Genomic DNA, 18,755 nt, shown 5'->3' on the forward strand with positions numbered 1-18,755 from the left:
GCCAAAGAATGCTCAAACTACCGCACAATTGCACTCATTTCACACGCTAGTAAAGTAATGCTCAAAATTCTCCAAGCTAGGCTTCAGCAATACATGAACCGTGAAATTCCAGATGTTCAAGCTGGTTTTAGAAAAGGCAGAGGAACCAGAGATCAAATTGCCAACATCCGCTGGGTCATGGAAAAAGCAAGAGAGTTCCAGAAAAACATCTATTTCTGCTTTATTGACTATGTCAAAGCCTTTGACTGTGTGGATCACAATAAACTGTGGAAAATTCTGAAAGAGATGGGAATACAGACCACCTGACCTGCCTCTTGAGAAATCTGCATGCAGGTCAGGAAGCAACAGTTAGAACTGGACATGGAACAACAGACTGGTTCCAAATAGGAAAAGGAGTATGTCAAGACTCCTTGACGTACTTATTGTCATATTGACGTATATTGTCACTCTGCTTATTTAGCTACATCATGAGAAATGCTGGGCTGGAAGAAGCACAAGCTGGAATCAAGATTGCCAGGAGAAATATCAATAACCTCAGATTTGCAGATGACACCACCTTTGTGGCAGAAAGTGAAGAGGAACTAAAAAGCCTCTTGATGAAAGTGAAAGAGGAGAGTGAAAAATTTGGCTTAAAGCTCAACATTCAGAAAACGAAGAACATGGCATCCGGTCCCATCACTTCATGGGAAATAGATGGGGAAACAGTGGCTGACTTTATTTTTTTGGGCCCCAAAATCACTGCAGATGATGACTGCAGCCATGAAACTAAAAGATGCTTACTCCTTGGAAGGAAAGTTATGGCCAACCTAGATAGCATATTCAAAAGCAGAGACATTACTTTGCCAACAAAGGTCCACCTAGTCAAGGCTATGGTTTTTCCAGTGGTCATATATGGATGTGAGAGTTGGACTGTGAAGAAAGTTGAACGCCGAAGATTTCATGCTTTTGAACTGTGGTGTCGGAGAAGACTCTTGAGAGTCTCTTGGACTGCAAGGAGATCCAACCGGTCCATCCTAAAGGAGATCAGTCCTAGGTGTTCACTGGAAGGACTGATGCTAAAGTTGAAACTCCAATACTTTGGCCACCTCATGCAAAGAGTTGACTCATTGGAAAAGACCCTGATGCTGGGAGGGATTGGGGGCAGGAGGAGAAGGGGACGACAGAGGATTAGATGGCTGGATGGCATCACCGACTAGATGGATGTGAGTCTGAGTGAACTCCGGGAGTTGGTGATGGACAGGGAGGCCTGGCGTGCTGCGATTCATGGGGTCGCAAAGAGTTGGACACGACTGAGCGACTGAACTTAACTGAACTGAAATACACAGTTTAAACTACAGCAGCAATGAATTTACTAGGAAGTCAGTAAAGCTTAACCTTTAGGGCTCCTTCCCCTGTACAACTTCCTTCCGAGTCCAAGGGCCCCTGGCAGCATGTTCACGGGATCTTATGTTTTAAAAAATTTGCCAAACTAAACTATCTTTAGGTTCTTTTTCCTTAACCTAGGCCCCTTATTCATAAGCTTTGGGCCCCATAATGCAGATCTGCCCAGGCTATTGGTCAAACCGAACGCTCCTCAAACTCTCCCGACTGTGCTTCAAACGTTGTTCTGTTCAATATGGCTTACAGTCAGTACCTGAAATTTACAGGTTTCTTTTTTGTCACACAGAGATGCTCATTATAATGGTTTTCTGCGACAAAATTTAATCCGTTAGCCAACTCAAAAATATTTCTCAAACTATACTGCACAATATAGGCTTTGCAATATGCTGTATCATAATAGTTCATTTGTGTAGTTTTCATTCCTCAGATGTTCTCTGCTGCTGAATTTCCTCTCTCATGATAGAATGTTCTTAGAAAACAATGTCAGGAATCAAGTTGACACATATAAAGGACATTCAAAAATACACAATAACCTTTAAGCAAGATGCTTACCTATGTCTAAAATCTTTATTTCTTGGTGGAAGCAGATAAAAAGGTGGAGAAAAAAAGCATAGTTAGAAAAGGTTTCTATATAATGAACTGAATACTGAGATTTTAGTTATTTTATGGAAAATTGCTAACTTAAGCAGAACTAACACTGGAATGAATTTTGTAGGTCAAAGCTTATCAAACAGTTTATAGAACAGAATGATTTTGATAAACATGCTTAAATGAACAAAGCAAAAGCAGCAATTTGTTAACTTTAACTACTAGCATTATGGTTAATGAGTTAACCCAACTTGAAGATTTGATATTCCAGTTGAAAGTTACAGGCTTAGTTTGTTTACTGTTATGTCCTAATATTGTAGGAAAATATTTTATGCTTTAATTTCAACCAATGTGAAATAAAAGTATAACCACCTATATCACAAGATTTTCCTAAAGATAACTATAGAAATTTAAAACCCATAGTTCTAGCTTATTGGAGTACAGAAAATTCACTGGAATCAGTGAGATTTTATATACTAGGTTATTTTACACTCTTTCATACATTTATGGCACAATATACATGCATTGGGCTTTTCCAAATTTGAACCAAGAATTTCACTGCTTTCCAAGGAGAATTTTAAACACTAGAAAGGTGTGTTTAAGTAAATAAATTAGTACACCATATGCAACATTATTTTAAAATAAAAGCATGTTTCACTATGATCAAAACCCCAAAATAAGGAGAGACATACCTTAGCTCTAAAACGCTTGTTACATTTCCAGAAGGGAATATCCGCCGAACATAGTTGAAATCCCCCACGTACAGACTGCCGTCGATCCCACACGCCAACGCCACCGGGGCCAAGAGTTTATTACCATCGGCTTGACCGTTGCAGCTCGGGCATGAGATGCTGCGCCTTCTTCCGTTGCCCATGATACTGCTCACCACAGGGGGCTGCTGGGAGATAAACTGATTCTCCCCGTTTCCCTTGTATAGGATACCTGGATCAGATAAAAATTTTTCTTATGATAAAAGGAGTAAAGTTGAAAAGTCACCAGGTTCAGTACAGAAGCCACAGTTTGGTGCCTTTTCGATTCGGACTGGGAAAACTTTTATCTAAAGTTCTACCAGAAAAAGCTCCATTCAATGACCCACTGTAAAATATTATATAATAAGATATATAGGAGAGAGCAAAAAATGCTAACCATTATGGGTTTAAAGAATGTCTGGTGAAAGAGACAAAGGCCTAACAAGAAAAATTAGAAACCGAGTTCTCGACACCAGTGATTCTCAAACTTGGCTACATGTTGGAACTGACAGGGGAGTTGTATAAACTACTCATGCTAGGATCTCACCTCGAGGGATTCTGATGTAATTGATCTGGGGTGCAGCCTTGGCACTGAGATTTTTAAAAACTCTCCGGATGATCTTGATGTGCACGCAGCCAAGTTTGCAGCCATCTCTACACAATGTTCTTTGAGAGTGAAAGTCGCTCAGTCCTGTCCGACTCTTTGCAACCCCATGGACTGTATAGTCCATGGAACTCTCCAGGCTAGAATACTGGGCTGGGTATCCTTTCCCTTCTCCAGGGGATCTTCCCAACCCAGGGATTGAACCCAGGTCTCTCGCAATGTTCTTTAGGGGGCAGCAAGTTTGCCTAATTGTTAAATGATGTTGAAAATATTCCATATGAATCCAACTAATAAAAATAAGTGCCAACAATATGTCTTTCTTCTTTAGGAGTTTATCACTGATTTTTAAAAAATTAAATACACTTTACAGAAAACAAAGCTAGAAAATGTATATCAAACCTCTAACATATTACTATACTATGAAACAGTATTTTTCTTGCTTACACTTCAACTTGATATGAAAATGTATGCACATGTAATTATTCAAAATTTCAGACATTACAAAATTGGGAAGGGCAGTTTATCATTTAAAGTGAGTTTTGTTTTTAGACATGAAAATACCAATAATTTTAAGGCAAGATGCCAGTCTGCTCCATTTTGGTCAACGAAAAGCTGAGAAAAAAAATCCTAAATAAATATTTTCAAAGTGAGAAACTAGATGTGAGTGGAGATTTTAATTTTACTCATTTACCATTATTAAGCATAGTTCACTGGTTGCATTTTGCTACGATGTAACTGGATGGTCAGCTGTTATTGTTCCACACGTTCAAGACACTTCTCAATATGTTATTATCTGTAAAACACCTGCTGTTTATACTTTTTAAACAGATATACTGTTAAAAGAATCAATCCCAAGAAAGAACCAACAGGAAGTCTGAGAATGTGTTTTTTCTTCCCACCTGGGGATAATTTTAAAGTGAAGAAGAAAGCAGAATAATGGTGTTCCTCTTACAGTTCAGCACATTTTAGGTGAATTCTGCCATTACTTTTCTAACGCTCTGCTACATGGGTGATGTAATAATCATGGCCAATTTACATAAAGAAATCAGGACTGAAAAAACAAGTTTATTCACATTTAGGGAAAATCATCTAAATAAGGCTTGATCATAACAACAGACAAAAGGCATTTTTCCTTGAATATTCAAAGACTACATTAATGATCCCTAAGATCTTTCTGTGATTGCGTTATTTGACAGTGATGAAACTATAATTTCCTAGAACAGCCAGTTCTGTAATTTTCATCAGAAAATCCTACAAGTCAGCCTATGGCTCGCCTGCATCTGATTCACTCAGTCATTACTTAGGACCATCAGTCTTCCATGATTCTCCTCTATTATGACAGAATAGAAAGATGAACATTAGAATATTTATTTCCATGTTCCAGGGTGCTTGCGCAAACACCTGTCACTGTCTATGTTTTTGCCTTCTTGTCTTCCTTACTGTATTTCCATTGCTCGTCCACCTTGTCATGATTACAAATCACTTTGTTTATTCGATTAGACACACGTCACTTTGAAAAGCCACTACTTGTCAAACTGCTCTGGGATAACATTTGAAATCACATTCAGTTCACTCTGTGAAGTAGGTTACCTCGCATTTTAAAGTAATATATATTTTATCATTTATAACTTTTTGGGGAGGATGGAATTGGGGGTCAGTTTTTACATCTGACCTGTTATTTTAATAAAATTTAACCATCTATTATTCTCTGGAAGAACGTGTATGTGTATTTTTATTAAATGTATCCACGCACAGAATATTTATGAGTTTCTTATTCTTCCTGAATATTACACTGAGTGCTGAATATCATACATATGGCTTTTCCTGAAGCTCCTGGCTTGTAGTCTTTTTACTGGTTCATAATTTCTTGGGTGAAATTCTGTGGCTAACTGGTTATGAACTTTACCCTAAAATCTCATAATAATGAAAACACATGGAGGTTTTTCTCCGGGTTTGTTTATAAAGAACTTCTGGAACCTTCCTAGGTGGCTCAGGTGGTGAAGAATCTGTCCTGCAATGCAGGAGGCCTGGGTTCGATCCCTGGGTTGGGAAGAGCCCCTGGAGAAGGGAATGGCTACCCACTCCAGCAGTCTTGCCTAGAGAATCCCATCGACAGGAGCCTGGTGGGCTAGAGTCCATGGAGTTGCAACGAATCAGACACAACTGGGCGAGTTTCACAGCAAGAGGAGGAATGCGGCAATATGTCAAACCATGTGAAACAGAATTGGAGAGACTGTCAAAATGTATCCTCTATTTATTTCAATTTTTTGGCCATGCCATGTAGCATGTGGGATCTTAGTTCCCTGACAGGGACTGAACCCACATTCTCTGCATTGGCAGCACAGTCTTAACCGCTGGACCACCAGGGAAGTCACAACTGTAGAGAATTTTATCAAGAGCGGCCACTGGCATGGCTGGCACAAGGCTTTGCATTTTAAAAGACTGAGGTTAAGCCTCGTGTGGCTAACATCAGAGTGGAAACCACCACTGCTTTAGACACTGCTAATGATCAGACAGGACGTGTGGGACAATCTTTTTCTTACTATTGATTAACTCATTCAATTCTCTTCTGGAGAAGAGAATGTTTAAGTCCTGGATTTAGAAGTTTAAAACGTACGCTCTTCAACTCCAATGAACATTTTTTTTTTTAAACAAAAAGAACCAGTATCAAAGCAATATTAATTAGAAAAAGTAGCCACCAATCATGGTTAAATATTTATTTAGTTGTACTGGATGCTTAACTCAACATTCTGTACCTCTGAAAACTTCTGCTAAGACAAAAGCTAATTTTGACAAAACCATGAAATCTCCTTCTTTGGCTATTTGTAAGAGAAGAACAGAGAGTTACTAGCACGGTAAGACTTAATTTCAGTTCAGTTCAGTTGGTCAGTCGTGTCTTAACATTTGCGACCTCATGGACTGCAGCATATGCCAGACTTCCCTGTCCATCACCAACTCTGGGAGCTTGTTCAGATTCATGTCCATCAAGTCCATAATGCCATCCAGCTATCTCATCCTCTGTCATCGCCTTCTCCTCTTGCCTTCCATCTTTCCCAGCATCGGGGTCTTTTCCAATGAGTCAGTTCTTCGCATCAGATGGCCAAAGTATTGGAGCTTCAGCTTCAGCATCAGTCTTCCAATGAATATTCAGGATTGATTTCCTTTAGGATTAACTGGTTTGATCTCCTTGCAGTCCAAGGGACTCTCAAAAGTCTTCTCCAACACCACAGTTCAAAAGCATCAGTTTTTCAATGCTTAGCTTTCTTTATGGTCCAACTCTCACATCTGTACATGACTACTGGAAAAACCATAGCTTTGACTATACAGCCCTTTGTTGGCAAAGTGCTGTCTCTGCTTTTTAATATGCTGACTAGGTTGGTCTTAGCTTTTCTTCCAAGAAGCAAGTGTCTTTTAATTTCATGGCTGCAGTCATCATGTGCAGTGATTTTGGAGCCCAAGAAAATAAAGTCTGTCACTGTTTCCATTGTTTCCCCATCTATTTCCCATCAAGATGGGGCCAGATGTCATGATCTTTGGTTTTTGAATGTTGAATTTTAAGCCAGCTTTTTCACTCACCTCTTTCACTTTCATCAAGAGGCTCTTTAGTTCTTCACTTTCTGCCATAAGAGTGGTGTCATCTGCATATCTGAGGTTACTGGTATTTCTCCTGGCAATCTTGATTCCAGCTTGTGCTTCACTCAGCCCAGCATTTCTCATGATGTACTATGCATACATCTGACTCAATGGATATGAGTTTGAGTAAACTCCAGGAGTTGGTGATGGACAGGGAAGCCTGGCGTGCTGCAGTCCATGGGGTCACAAAGAGTCGGACACGACTGAGTGACTGAACTGAACTGAACTGAGTGTTTAAGTTAATTAAGCAGGGTTACAATAGACAGCCTTGACGTACTCCTTTCCTAATTTGGAACCAGTCCACTGTTCCATGTCTGGATCTAACTGTTACTTTTAGACCTGCATACAGATTTCTCAGGAGGCAGGTCAGGTGGTCTGATATTCTCATCTCTAAGCATTTTCCACAGTTTGTTGTGATCCACACAGTCAAAGGCTTTGGCATAGTCAATAAAGCAGAAGTAGATATTTTTCCGGAACTCTCTCGCTTTTTCGATGATCCGGTGGATGTTGGCAATTTGATCTCTGGTTCCTCTGTCTTTTGTAAATCCAGCTTGAACATCTGGAAGTTCTCAGTTCACATTCTGTTGAAGCCTGGCTTGGAGAATTTTCAGCATTACTTTGCTTGCATGAAAGTGAAAGTGAAGTCGCTCAGTTGTGTCCGACTCTTTGCGACCCCGTGGACTGTAGCCCACCAGGCTCCTCCGTCCAAGGGATTCTCCAGGCAAGAATACTGGAGCGGGTTGCCATTTCCTTCTCCAGGGGATCTTCCTGACCCAGGGATCGAACCCAGGTCCTGCATTGCAGGCAGACGCTTTAACCTCTGAGCCACCAGGGAAGTCCTTGCTTGCATGAGATGAGTGCAACTGTGAGGTAGTTTGAACATTCTTTGGCACTGGCTTTCTTTGGGAATGGAATGAAACTGACCTTTTCCACATCCCGTGGCCACTGCTGAATTTTCCAAATTTGTTGGCATATTGAGGGCAGCACTTTCACAGCATCATCTTTTAGGATTTGAAATAGCTCAACTGGAATTCCATCACCTCCACTAGCATTGTTCGTAGTGATGCTTCCTAAAGCCCAGTTGACTTCGCCTTCCAGGATGTACGGCTCTAGGTGAGTGATCACACCATTGCGGTTATCTGGGTCATTAAGATCTTTTTTGTATAGTCATTCAAGTTCTTCTGTGTATTCTTGCCATCTCTTCTTAATATCTTCTGCTTCTGTTACGTCCATACCATTTCTGTCCTTTACTGTGCCCATCTTTGCATGAAATGTTCCCTTGGTATCTCTTATTTTAGAGCAAGTTACCTTAGGGTTCTGCCTTTCTAGCAAAGTTGTTGAGTCACTAAGTTGTGTCTGACTTTGCAACCCCATGGACTGTAGCCCACCAGGTTCCTCTCTCTATGGGAATGTACCTGTATATTATCTGAGATGTAGCCAAAGAAAGTAAAAGTGATAATTGCTCAGTTGTGTCTGACTCTTTGCAACCCCATGGACTATGCTGTCTTGGAATTCTTCAGGTCAGAATATTGGAGTGGGTAGCCTTTCCCTTCTCCAGGGGATCTTCCCAACCCAGGGGTCAAACCCAGGTCTCCTGCATTACAGGTGGATTCTTTACCAGCTGAGCTACCAGGGAAGCTAGCCAGGATGTGGGTAAATGTTAGAAATACAGCAAAGACAACATAATTTGTTTAATGTAATTAATGTTCTTTATGACATGAAGTTGGTCACATTTTGCAAGTAATTTATATCTCTTGATTTATGAGATCTGACATGTGCTTCTCAGAGCATATTTATCTATCAGATGTACAACAAGTAATACTCTTTGATTCTTGCTTTCCTTTTTCCAGAGTATTTTTTCCTAATATTTGTAAAGTCAAAAAACAGTATATGTTACCCAGTTTGAGTGGGAGAAGTTTTTCTTTCCCTGAAATGCCATCTAAGAAGAACTGCAAAAATTCTAGATACTGAGAATGGACTACTTTTTTTTTTTTAAAGATTAAGATGTATTAGAAATATTTTTGTAAAGCCACTTGGATGGATGGCATTTTAGTTTTCTTGGAATTTTAGTTTTCTTTACTTAAAAAATCCCTCTCCCTCCATTTTTCATAAACCTACCTAAAGCACTCTGGATCAACTGCAGTACTTTCCAGGAAAACTATGTTGGTGATGAGACTATGAACACTGTGAAGTATATTATATAGTTTCCATTTTAAGCTTTTATAGTTTTTAATCTATTTATTATTTTGGTCATACAATGTGGCATGTGGGAACTTTGTTTCCCAATTAGGGATCAAACCCATGTCTCCTGCAGTGGAAGCATGGAGTCTTAACCTCTGGACCACCAGGGAATTCCCTGAAGTCTTTAAAAATATACTTTTTGTCCCCTTGCTAATTCTGATCCTATAGCATGCATGGGATAAAATGTTGCTCCAATTTAACTGGTTTGAAAGTGAATAATATTAACTATCTGTGGATGAGCTCTTACCATTCTGAACATCCAACACATGATGCTTATTTAATGTCCAACCGCCCATGTTGGAAGCATCCAATTCATAGCCTTGCAAAATGGCAGTCCTCTTCTCCCACAGCGTCAGGTCCAAACACGACTCATATTCATATCCTACTGACACTAGAATCAGAACAAATCATGGTTCATTTTCCCAACCACAGGCAGAAATGCAATTTATTTTATTATCTTGATAAAACTGCTTTTTTCACAGATGTGCTCTGGAGACCATATTTCCACTTATTTGTGAACAGAGTCTATTTTTTTAATATGAGAAGATTTGATCATATAAAAGGTGGTTTTTGAAAAAAAAAAAAGTCTCCAAATATTATTTTTGTACTGACTTAATAGAAAACTAGTATTTTTCCCTACACCACTTTTTCACAAAGGGTCCATAGTACAAAATGAAGCTCAGGTTGAGCAACTGGAGAAGTCATTATTAGTTAGATTGGATAAATCAGCCCCAAATGGTGATCAGACAATAACAACAAAAAGTACTATTTACTATCTGAATAATTAGAGATGCTAGGCTCCAAGAGTATTAAGCTATGGAAAATATTTATGCTAAGTAAGGTTTAATAGAGCAAACAAAGATAGCCAGGTTACATTATATTCACATGCTCTTATCAGGAATAAACAATAAAATTAGCAGCAGATTAATAGGAACAAGTCTCAAAAGGAAAACTGCAGAGTTCACAATGAAACATGGATTTTAAAATTTAGAACAAAGTGAAGGGAGAAGAGGCAATTATCTGATCTGAACAAATTCCAGTCCAAATTACATATTAACTTCAAGATAAAGTGCCTACTGTATTTTCAGGTAACATGTTTTCCTTAGTTTTTGGTATTCTGAGCCTGAGCCTGGAGCCACAGCATGCGTATCTCAACAGATCAAACTCTGATTGCATTGTCCCTTCATGCAGGGAAGCAACTGGTTTGATGGTTCATGAATATCATTCTGCTGAAGTGACTGGTCCTTCCAGTCAGAAGAGCTGACATAATTTTTGGACGCAAATGTTGTCTGATGTCATATTAAAATATCATTATGACTTGAAACTACATGTTGTTAGATACTGAAAAATTATAAATGAAAGAAGAAAATGAAAAAAGGAAAGGACGTGATGAGGAGAAAAACATGAAAAAAAGGATATGAAAACCTGAAATTTCACATTCCCTTTCATCATATGGAATACACTCCTTTTTCCTATGATAATGCAACCATTTACAACTGTTCTAGGCAACCTTACTGTCACCCTCTCTGCTTATCCATGGATTTCCCTGGATTATAAAGAATTTCATGTTAATTCTGAGTTCAAGACAGTGTTTTTGGTGCAGAATATAATACATTTACAAGGAACTTACCAACAGCTTCAGACAGACCATAGACCTTTTGATTATATGCATCTGTTTTATCCCATATAAACGTATAGGCCAAGTTTGGTGATGCAGGAAACCACTTTTGAAAGAGTCTTCCTACGACAGCCACCATCAGATGCACCTTCATTAAATTAAATGGGATAACAGACTGGGTCATGGTGATCTTAAGTACTGACTTATACCCAGCAGCTCTGGAACTCAGGTAGGAAAGTTTCAAGTCTGTTCCTGGAATTGTGGTTTCTTCGTGGAGGACCTAGGTTTAAAAAGAAAGCAGAAGTTGCCAACAGGGATCACGTATGACTATTAGGTAAAATACATTTAAAAGGACGCAGCAAAACAATTAACAATAAGATAAGATCCTAAAGAGTCACTATCCACAAAAACACATTTGAGATGTTATCTTATTCAATAATTAAAAATAATGCTGCTGCCAGCTCAATTTTTCTCCTCCTCAAAGCTTCCTGTCATTTATCTTGAATTAATCACAGTTCAGGTGTTACTTCTAATACAGGAAATTTTGTGACTGCTCCATCAGGCTGACATGCACTGACTTGTTAGTTTATAGTCACAGTGGATTCTCACTAACCCATCTTTCACCCCCGTTGCCCTGGAGAATTAGAGCAGACGTTTGTAAGATGGTTCGCTCAGCACAGAAATATGGCCCAGGCCAAAGATCTGGCCCACACCAGCTGGCTCATTTAGGGGTTAAACCTACGTCTACGGCCTCATCAGCTGACCTAGAAAGACAGGAATGGTAACAAAACAGACCAATTCTCTTGGGTTAAACTGTAGCAAACTCCATATTCACATTGGAAGGTAATATAACAATAGCACACTCCCACAATTAGTTAAACATTGAGCTTGGACTCATCGCTGAGTTTTGATATGAGGGTACATGAATTAATATTTTCAAGTTGCATAAATTTCCCCCCAGAGAACAATGAACGTATGTTGAATGTCTGCAAAAGACACTCGATACACACTGTTTGAGTTGAAATGAGTGTAAAGAGTTAATATTACCTGCATAAAATCATCTGTTACAAATTTTAAAAACCATATTCTTAACTCCACAATTTACCCATCAGTGTGACATGCTCAATGAATGCCAATAAACTTATCCTGATATATGCAAAATACATTATGCCGAAACAGGATTTCAATATTTTGAAAAAAATCTATGTTATGTTGTATATAAAATAAATCCAATAATTCAGATTCTACTTGCTAATGGTGCTCCTATTCGTTTGGTTAATAATAGTGGCTCTTCTTAGGCTCAGGCTTCCCTGGTGGCTCAGATGGTAAAGAATCCACCTACAATGCAGGAGACCCGCGTTTGATTCCTGGGTCAGGAAGATCCCCTGGGGAAGAGAATGGCTATCCACTCCAGCATTGTTGCCTGGAAAATCCCGTGGACAGAGGAGCCTGGTGGGGTACAGTCCACAGGCTCACAAAGAGTCGACATGACTGAGACTAACGCTTTCACTTTCACCTGGGCTTACTACCTCTTGAGTAGTGTACAAGGCTACCTTTCCTTAGGAATCCACTCCAGGAGCTTATCACCTTCTCTACTAAGAATTAAATCGCATTCTCAAAGGTTTCCTCAGATTGCCCTATTCATTACTCCGACTTAAAGGACTACCTTTTCGTGTTGGAAAAATCAAAATAGCGATTCAGGGTTCAGTAGTATTTCTCTTCCTCCCAACTCCTCTCACATGAAACAGTTAGGAATGATGTATGTCTGTCATACAAATGTTAATAACTTAAGTAGGACCCTTGGGTTCAGGGTGAGTCATCTGAACAGAACTCACTGTTTCGTATCATTGAGGGTGAAACACTGGTGGCTTAGTTTGAAAAACAGATTCTGTGACTTGGATGGCCCTGAAAATGTAAGTGATTATAACTTGAAGCATATCATTTATTTTGTCTTAATTTATTTTCAAAATAATTTCACATAAATTTGATAGGTTCCCTATAGATACCTTCATGAATATATACTGTGATCTTCCAGGAGTTGTATCTCTATTTCAAAATATCATGTTATTCCTAATTTTAATAACTGATTTCTGTCTTTGTCATCATTAGCTTACTTCACTGGAACAAATAATCTGTAATCTAACTCATTAAAACGTGTTTCTCCTAGGTAATTTAATTTGACCATACTATTTTGCACTAGTAGAAAAGCAAATCAAGCTAGAGTGGAAAAACCAACCATTAAACCAACTGTAGGCTTCTTACCCCTTCTTACCCCCGGTTACCTTTATCTAAGACACCACCATTTCTCCTACTACTGTCACTGCCTCCTGACTGGTCTTTTTGTTTCAACCCTTGCCCTAAATAGAAGATTCTCAGCATGGCAACTGCAATGATCTTTTAAAGAAGCAAATAAGAAACTGTATTTGGTCTGCCTAAAATCCTCTCACAGCTTCTAATTACTCAAAGATCACAGGAAAAGTCCTCATCCTTGCCATGGTCTTCAGTGATCTGAGACATCATCTCCTTCATTTCAGCCACACCTGCCAGCTTCTCTGCCGTTCTGTGGACAGGCCCAGTTCTTGTTCTTCCCCTTCTGTCTGTTCAGTTGCTAAGCTCTGTCTGACTCTTGCTGGACCCCATGGACTACAAAGCCCGCTAGGCTACTCTGTCCATGGGATTTCCCAGGCAAGAACACTGAAGTGGGTTGGCATTTCCTCTGATATTGGATCTTCCCAGCCCAGGGATCAAACCCATGTCTCCTGCACTGCAGGCGGATTCTTTACCACTGAGCCACCAGGGAAGCCTGTTCTTCCCTTGGAGCTTTAGAACCTGCTCTTTTGCTCTGCTTGGAATGACCTTCTATTTTCCAGGTTTATTCTTTCTCTTCTCAAAGTTTCCACTGAAATGTAATCTTATCAAAGACATCTTCTGGGGCCATGCTATATAAAACTGCAATTCCATCCACTTTACCCTGCTTTATTATTTTAATTTAGTCTCATTCACAACATGACATATATTTATTTGTTTTCAGTCTCTCCGTGTAAATTGGCAAACTTCTTGGAAGCAGGTACTTCATCTGATTGGTGTACTGCTTTGTTTCTTTATAAAAGCGCCTGGTGCAGAACAGGTATTTCAATAAATATTTGAAGAATAAATGCAGCCAAGCTGTTCAGTGCTGTTGTATTTTAAAGACCACAAGTTTTTACTCGGCTTTTTACATATGAAGTCCATTATTGCTGTACTTAATGTCCTGCCTTTAAGATCTGAAAGTTATTTCTAATTGGAAACATACAGGAAGGAAAACAATCCCCCGATATTTCAGCAGACAAAAATGAATAGTGAAAACATGGTTATTTTTTAAAACTTATATAATTTTTTCCCTGTGAAAAATATGGCTTTATGAACTACATCATTAACCTTATATTATTAGGGTTTAAGACATGATACTGTGTTTTTAAAATATTGTGAGAAAATTAATGAACATTTTTTATGGAGATTCATCTGTTCTAATGTATCTTCTGCTTACAATAATAATTAAACAGTAAAACATTGAGAGTAATGGCCACGTACAGTAGCACTTAGTATAATGTCAGTCAGGAGGTCAGATACATGCAGGCACGAAAAGCCTTTTCCAATGAATGAATCAATGAGCAAAGACATTACTAGCTGTTGCACTTAAAGCTGTTTTCCCATCTGGCTTCAGCTAATAAATAGACACAGATATATATATATATATATATATATATATACATACTGAAGAAGAAGTATTTTGAATAGATCTTTAAGAAATAGTTAGATATCCTAATATAATAACTCTTATTTACTACACACACACAGACACACCCCACATTCTACATGTCATTCCAGAGAATTACTTAGGATAGCACTGGAATTCTGTAATCCTTTAAAAAAAATTCTTTGGAAACCAGGTGATCTGAAAATGGTTTACTGCAAAGCACTGCCGGCTAGAATAGTCTACCTGTGTCTCGGGAATAATGGGACTGTCTTCAGGAGATGATCTAAAAAAGGTGGATAAAGGCGAGGACACGATGATAGGATTGGGCCTCACAAAGCCACTCAGATCACAGCTGGGAATGTCGTTTTCTTCTTTCTTCATGACAAGGGTATCCATCACATAAAAGACATTCCATGGAATCCACACAGTGTGATACTGGGTGAGGAACGGGGATCGTTCAAACACCAAAGTCAGAGAAGCCCCGCCATTTGCCACCAAGTCAAACCTAGGAAAACATAAGACATATTTAGTGAATTACCTGGGTCTTGTGTAACTCTCAACACTCGCCTCCTTAAATCAATATGCTTTATAAGAAAGACCTTTTTCTCCCAACTTATACATGAAATAGTTTAAAATCTATGAGAATATTAAAAGAATTATGCAATGACCATCCATATATCCTTCAGTTCAGTTCAGTCGCGTCCGACTCTTTATGACCCCATGGACTGCAGCACGCCAGGCTGCCCTGTCCATCACCAATTCTCAGAGTTTACTCCAACTCATGCATATATCCTTAACCTAGATTAACTAACTTATTAACATTTGTACAAGCTTGCTTTATCTATCCACTCCTTTTCTAGAACCATCTGAACTTAGGTTGTATATATTACAAAGTCTCACTCTCAAATATTTCAACATGGGGGCTTCCCTGGCGGTCCAGTGGTTAAGACTCTGCCTTCCAATGTAGGGGGGCACTTGTTCAATCTCTGGTCTGGGAACAAAGGTCCCATGTGCTGTGGGGTGTGACCAAAAATTAAAAAGAATTTTTTTCAAAATGAATCTTCTGAGACAAAAAAAAGAACATTCTCCTATAAAACCATTTACTCTTATTATGCCTTAGAAAATGAGATTAACTTTTAAAAACCTACATGAATATATAACTTTAAATTTTTGCCACCATGTACTGTCACAGATCTCTGGTCTAAAAGTTGTTGCATTTTCAAACTAAAAGGGCCATTAAAGCATTATGCCTGGTAATTTAAAAAAACAAAAAGCCTAGTTTTTATACCTAAAAATACTTCAAAGAAATATAGGGTGCTGGAACTAACTTACATTCCGTCTTGGCGGGTAATAGTATATCCGTACTCTGGGTAATGGAAAAATGAGACATTCACTCCAATAAGTGGAGTTCCATCAGCAGTCAGCACTTGGCCTCTGATGACGGACGCTAGGCTGTGAGAAAAGTAGAAGAGTTAGACTGAACATTTATCTCCTCAGACAAACATTATCATGATGTAGAGATAATTCAACCTAAGGATAAAATAACAGTATCATAAGGCACTTGTATTCACAAAAACCAGACTAGAAACACTCCCAAGACAGTGTTCCTTATAATTCACTGCAATCCACATTCTTGAAATACCTGGTGTTTACCCTGGGTTTTAATTCATTGCAATCTGGGTTTTGGAGAGTTATCAAGACCAATAATTTAGAGATGAATTTTTTAAATTATAAACTGTGCCTTTTTTCCTAAGTCATATATCTGGTGCTTGCATGAAGGAAAGTATACTTTCCAATTAATTCCAAGGCAATCCGGAAACCCACAGGGACCGAGAAGTACAAGATTTAAGGGGGCAATGAGGAACATTTGTGCAACAACTTTTAATCAACTGCTGGGTCTAACTGCATTAATGCTGTTAAATTGCTGCAGACCCAGGAGTTCTGGTGTAAATCATCTTCTTTTGCTCAGTGAGACACAAGACACCTGCTTTCACTTACTGGTTTATTTTCAAGTCATTACTGCTCTGCAAAGCACCAGGCCAACAGCTCATGCAATCTTACTGCCATGCTGTTAGCAGTTCCATTACATTAATTCATAATTTATATTATTTAGTGAGCTCAGCTTAAAAAAAAGTGCACTTCTGTTTTGCCTTTTGGGGTCTTTTCATTGCTTCTTTTGAAACACTTCCAACTGTGCTAAGAAAATCAACCAGTTAAATGAGGATTTATTGACTCCTTAATGGGATGTCCTGTTATGCTTCCGGTACTGAAATTGACAAAGTATGTGAACTGTGTCAAAAATGCTTGAAACATGAAGTTTGGTGAAGGATGTGCCGAACGATGAAAAACTACATTTTAAAAAGGCACTTTCCTCAAATTTGCAGTCATCAGCATTCTATATTAAGGGCTTATAACTGTTGATAATATCATCACGAATCTACGTAAGGGAAAGTGTATGAACCTCTTATTGAAAGGACTTTCTCCAGGTATGACATGGGTGCTATCAGATCCTATGAGAAAACTGATGCGGTCGTAGAAGGATTTGGCAGCTTGCTGAGATGGTGACTGTAAGCTTTGGCTAATGATATCCTGGGGGTCGGGCAGTCCACGACAGTAAGGCTGATTTTGGCAGGAACTCTGTAAACAGCAATCAGGATCCATGCAGTCAATGAGTCCATCTGTAGAGAGAGATGTAAACCAGTTAGAGATGTAAACCAGTTATCTTTTTCAGCCATGATGCAGAATAAGTTTTGTTTGTTGACTGGCTATTTTTTTTCTCACATCTAATGATTTGTTCCTCCTGTCTAACAGTGATTTCTGGCATCCTTTTTGAAATCAAATACAAGAGCTGCAGTTGCTTTCATAGACAGTAAATGTTTGCATTGGAGATGACTGAAAAGAATTATATAATGTTGGTTCTGAATAAAAAATAAAAAATGACTGTTTAGAACAATGTATTACAGGCAGATCTCATTTTATTGCCTTTTGCAGATGTTGAGTTTTTTCTTTTGTAACAAATCAGAGGTTTGTGGCAACACTGCATGGAGCAAGTCTATTGGTACCATTTTTTCAAACAGCATCTGCTCACTTTGTGTCTCTGTTACATTTTGGTAATTCTTGTGATACTCCACTTTTGCATTAGTATTATATTTGTGATGGTGATCAGTGAACTCTAGTGTTACTGTTGTAATTGTTTTAAGGTGCCACTAACTGCGCCAGAATACGTCGCACTTGGACAACGTGTGTAGACTGACAACTACTGTGTGTGCGCAAACCATTCCATCAACTGATAACCACTGTATGTGTGCAAACCACTTCACTGACTGATAACTACTGTGTGTGTGCAGACCACTCCACTGACTGGCTGTTCTCCTACCTAAAATTTGGGAAGAGGTTTGAAAATGGAAGTCTGTGCAACACTAACACAATTAACATATAATAGACGAGATGAGTCAGTCACCTTTCAAGGAAATCATTTTCCCAAGGATGGTAAACATTAGTCGCTCAGTTGTACCCTACTCTTGGCGACCCCAAGGACTGTATCCTGCCAGACTCTTCTGTCCATGGGCATTCTCCAGGCAAGAATTACTGGAGTGGTAGCCATTTCCTTTTCCAGGGGATCTTCCTGCCCCAGGGATCGAACCTGGGTCTCTTGCATTGCAGGTAGATTCTTTACTGTCTGAGCCACCACGGAAGCCCAAGGATGGTAAGGTATATTTCAAATATAATTAAGTTATTTCTCAAAATTTAATCTGGAACCTGAGCTCTATTAATATGCCTCCTCTAAAATGAAGATGTTAATAAAAATATGGGTAATGTAAATAAGCTATAATATTGAAAATGATAAGAAATCTATCACTAAAAATTGACCTACAGGTGTTGGTGACATAAAAAGAATAAAGGTTAGAATCTTCTCAAGCCTTCTCCAGGAACATCAAAAGGAAACTATATTCAATGGGCCATGTAAGAATTTTGTTTGAAACATATAAACCACCCCATTAGCAGATAAGTGTTAGGATAATGGTTTCATGGCATTAGTCTTTAAGGTCATTTTTCAGTGACCAGTTGATATGTGAATTTTGATCTGTTTGGCTACTACGTTTCTCAGTACAGATTAATAAAAACATTAGTTTCTGCAGACTTTAATCACCATTGGGAGAATGGACAAAATCATTATGAAATCTTAAAACCTAAGTTTCAGGTCTC

General features: G+C 38.7%; 1 protein-coding gene across 9 annotated transcripts in view; it reads right to left on the reverse strand.

Moving 5' to 3' along the window:
* TENM3 (teneurin transmembrane protein 3) overlaps positions 1–18,755 on the reverse strand; it is a 454,861-nt gene that overhangs the window by 55,122 nt on the left and 380,984 nt on the right. For 5 of the 9 annotated variants that reach the window (XM_068971249.1, XM_068971246.1, XM_068971245.1 and 2 more), the window contains 7 exons: positions 17,011–17,227; positions 15,882–16,001; positions 14,793–15,054; positions 10,826–11,093; positions 9,443–9,586; positions 2,661–2,910; positions 1,933–1,953 (listed from right to left, as the gene is read on the reverse strand). In XM_068971249.1, coding sequence (XP_068827350.1) covers positions 1,933–1,953; positions 2,661–2,910; positions 9,443–9,586; positions 10,826–11,093; positions 14,793–15,054; positions 15,882–16,001; positions 17,011–17,227 — 1,282 coding nt within the window. The remainder of the gene's footprint in view (positions 1–1,932; positions 1,954–2,660; positions 2,911–9,442; positions 9,587–10,825; positions 11,094–14,792; positions 15,055–15,881; positions 16,002–17,010; positions 17,228–18,755) is intronic. The other 4 variants (XM_068971252.1, XM_068971251.1, XM_068971248.1 and 1 more) reach the window with 1 other exon arrangement.

Source organism: Capricornis sumatraensis, chromosome 4 (assembly GCF_032405125.1).
Source record: "Capricornis sumatraensis isolate serow.1 chromosome 4, serow.2, whole genome shotgun sequence".
NCBI classification, from domain to species: Eukaryota; Metazoa; Chordata; class Mammalia; order Artiodactyla; family Bovidae; genus Capricornis; species Capricornis sumatraensis.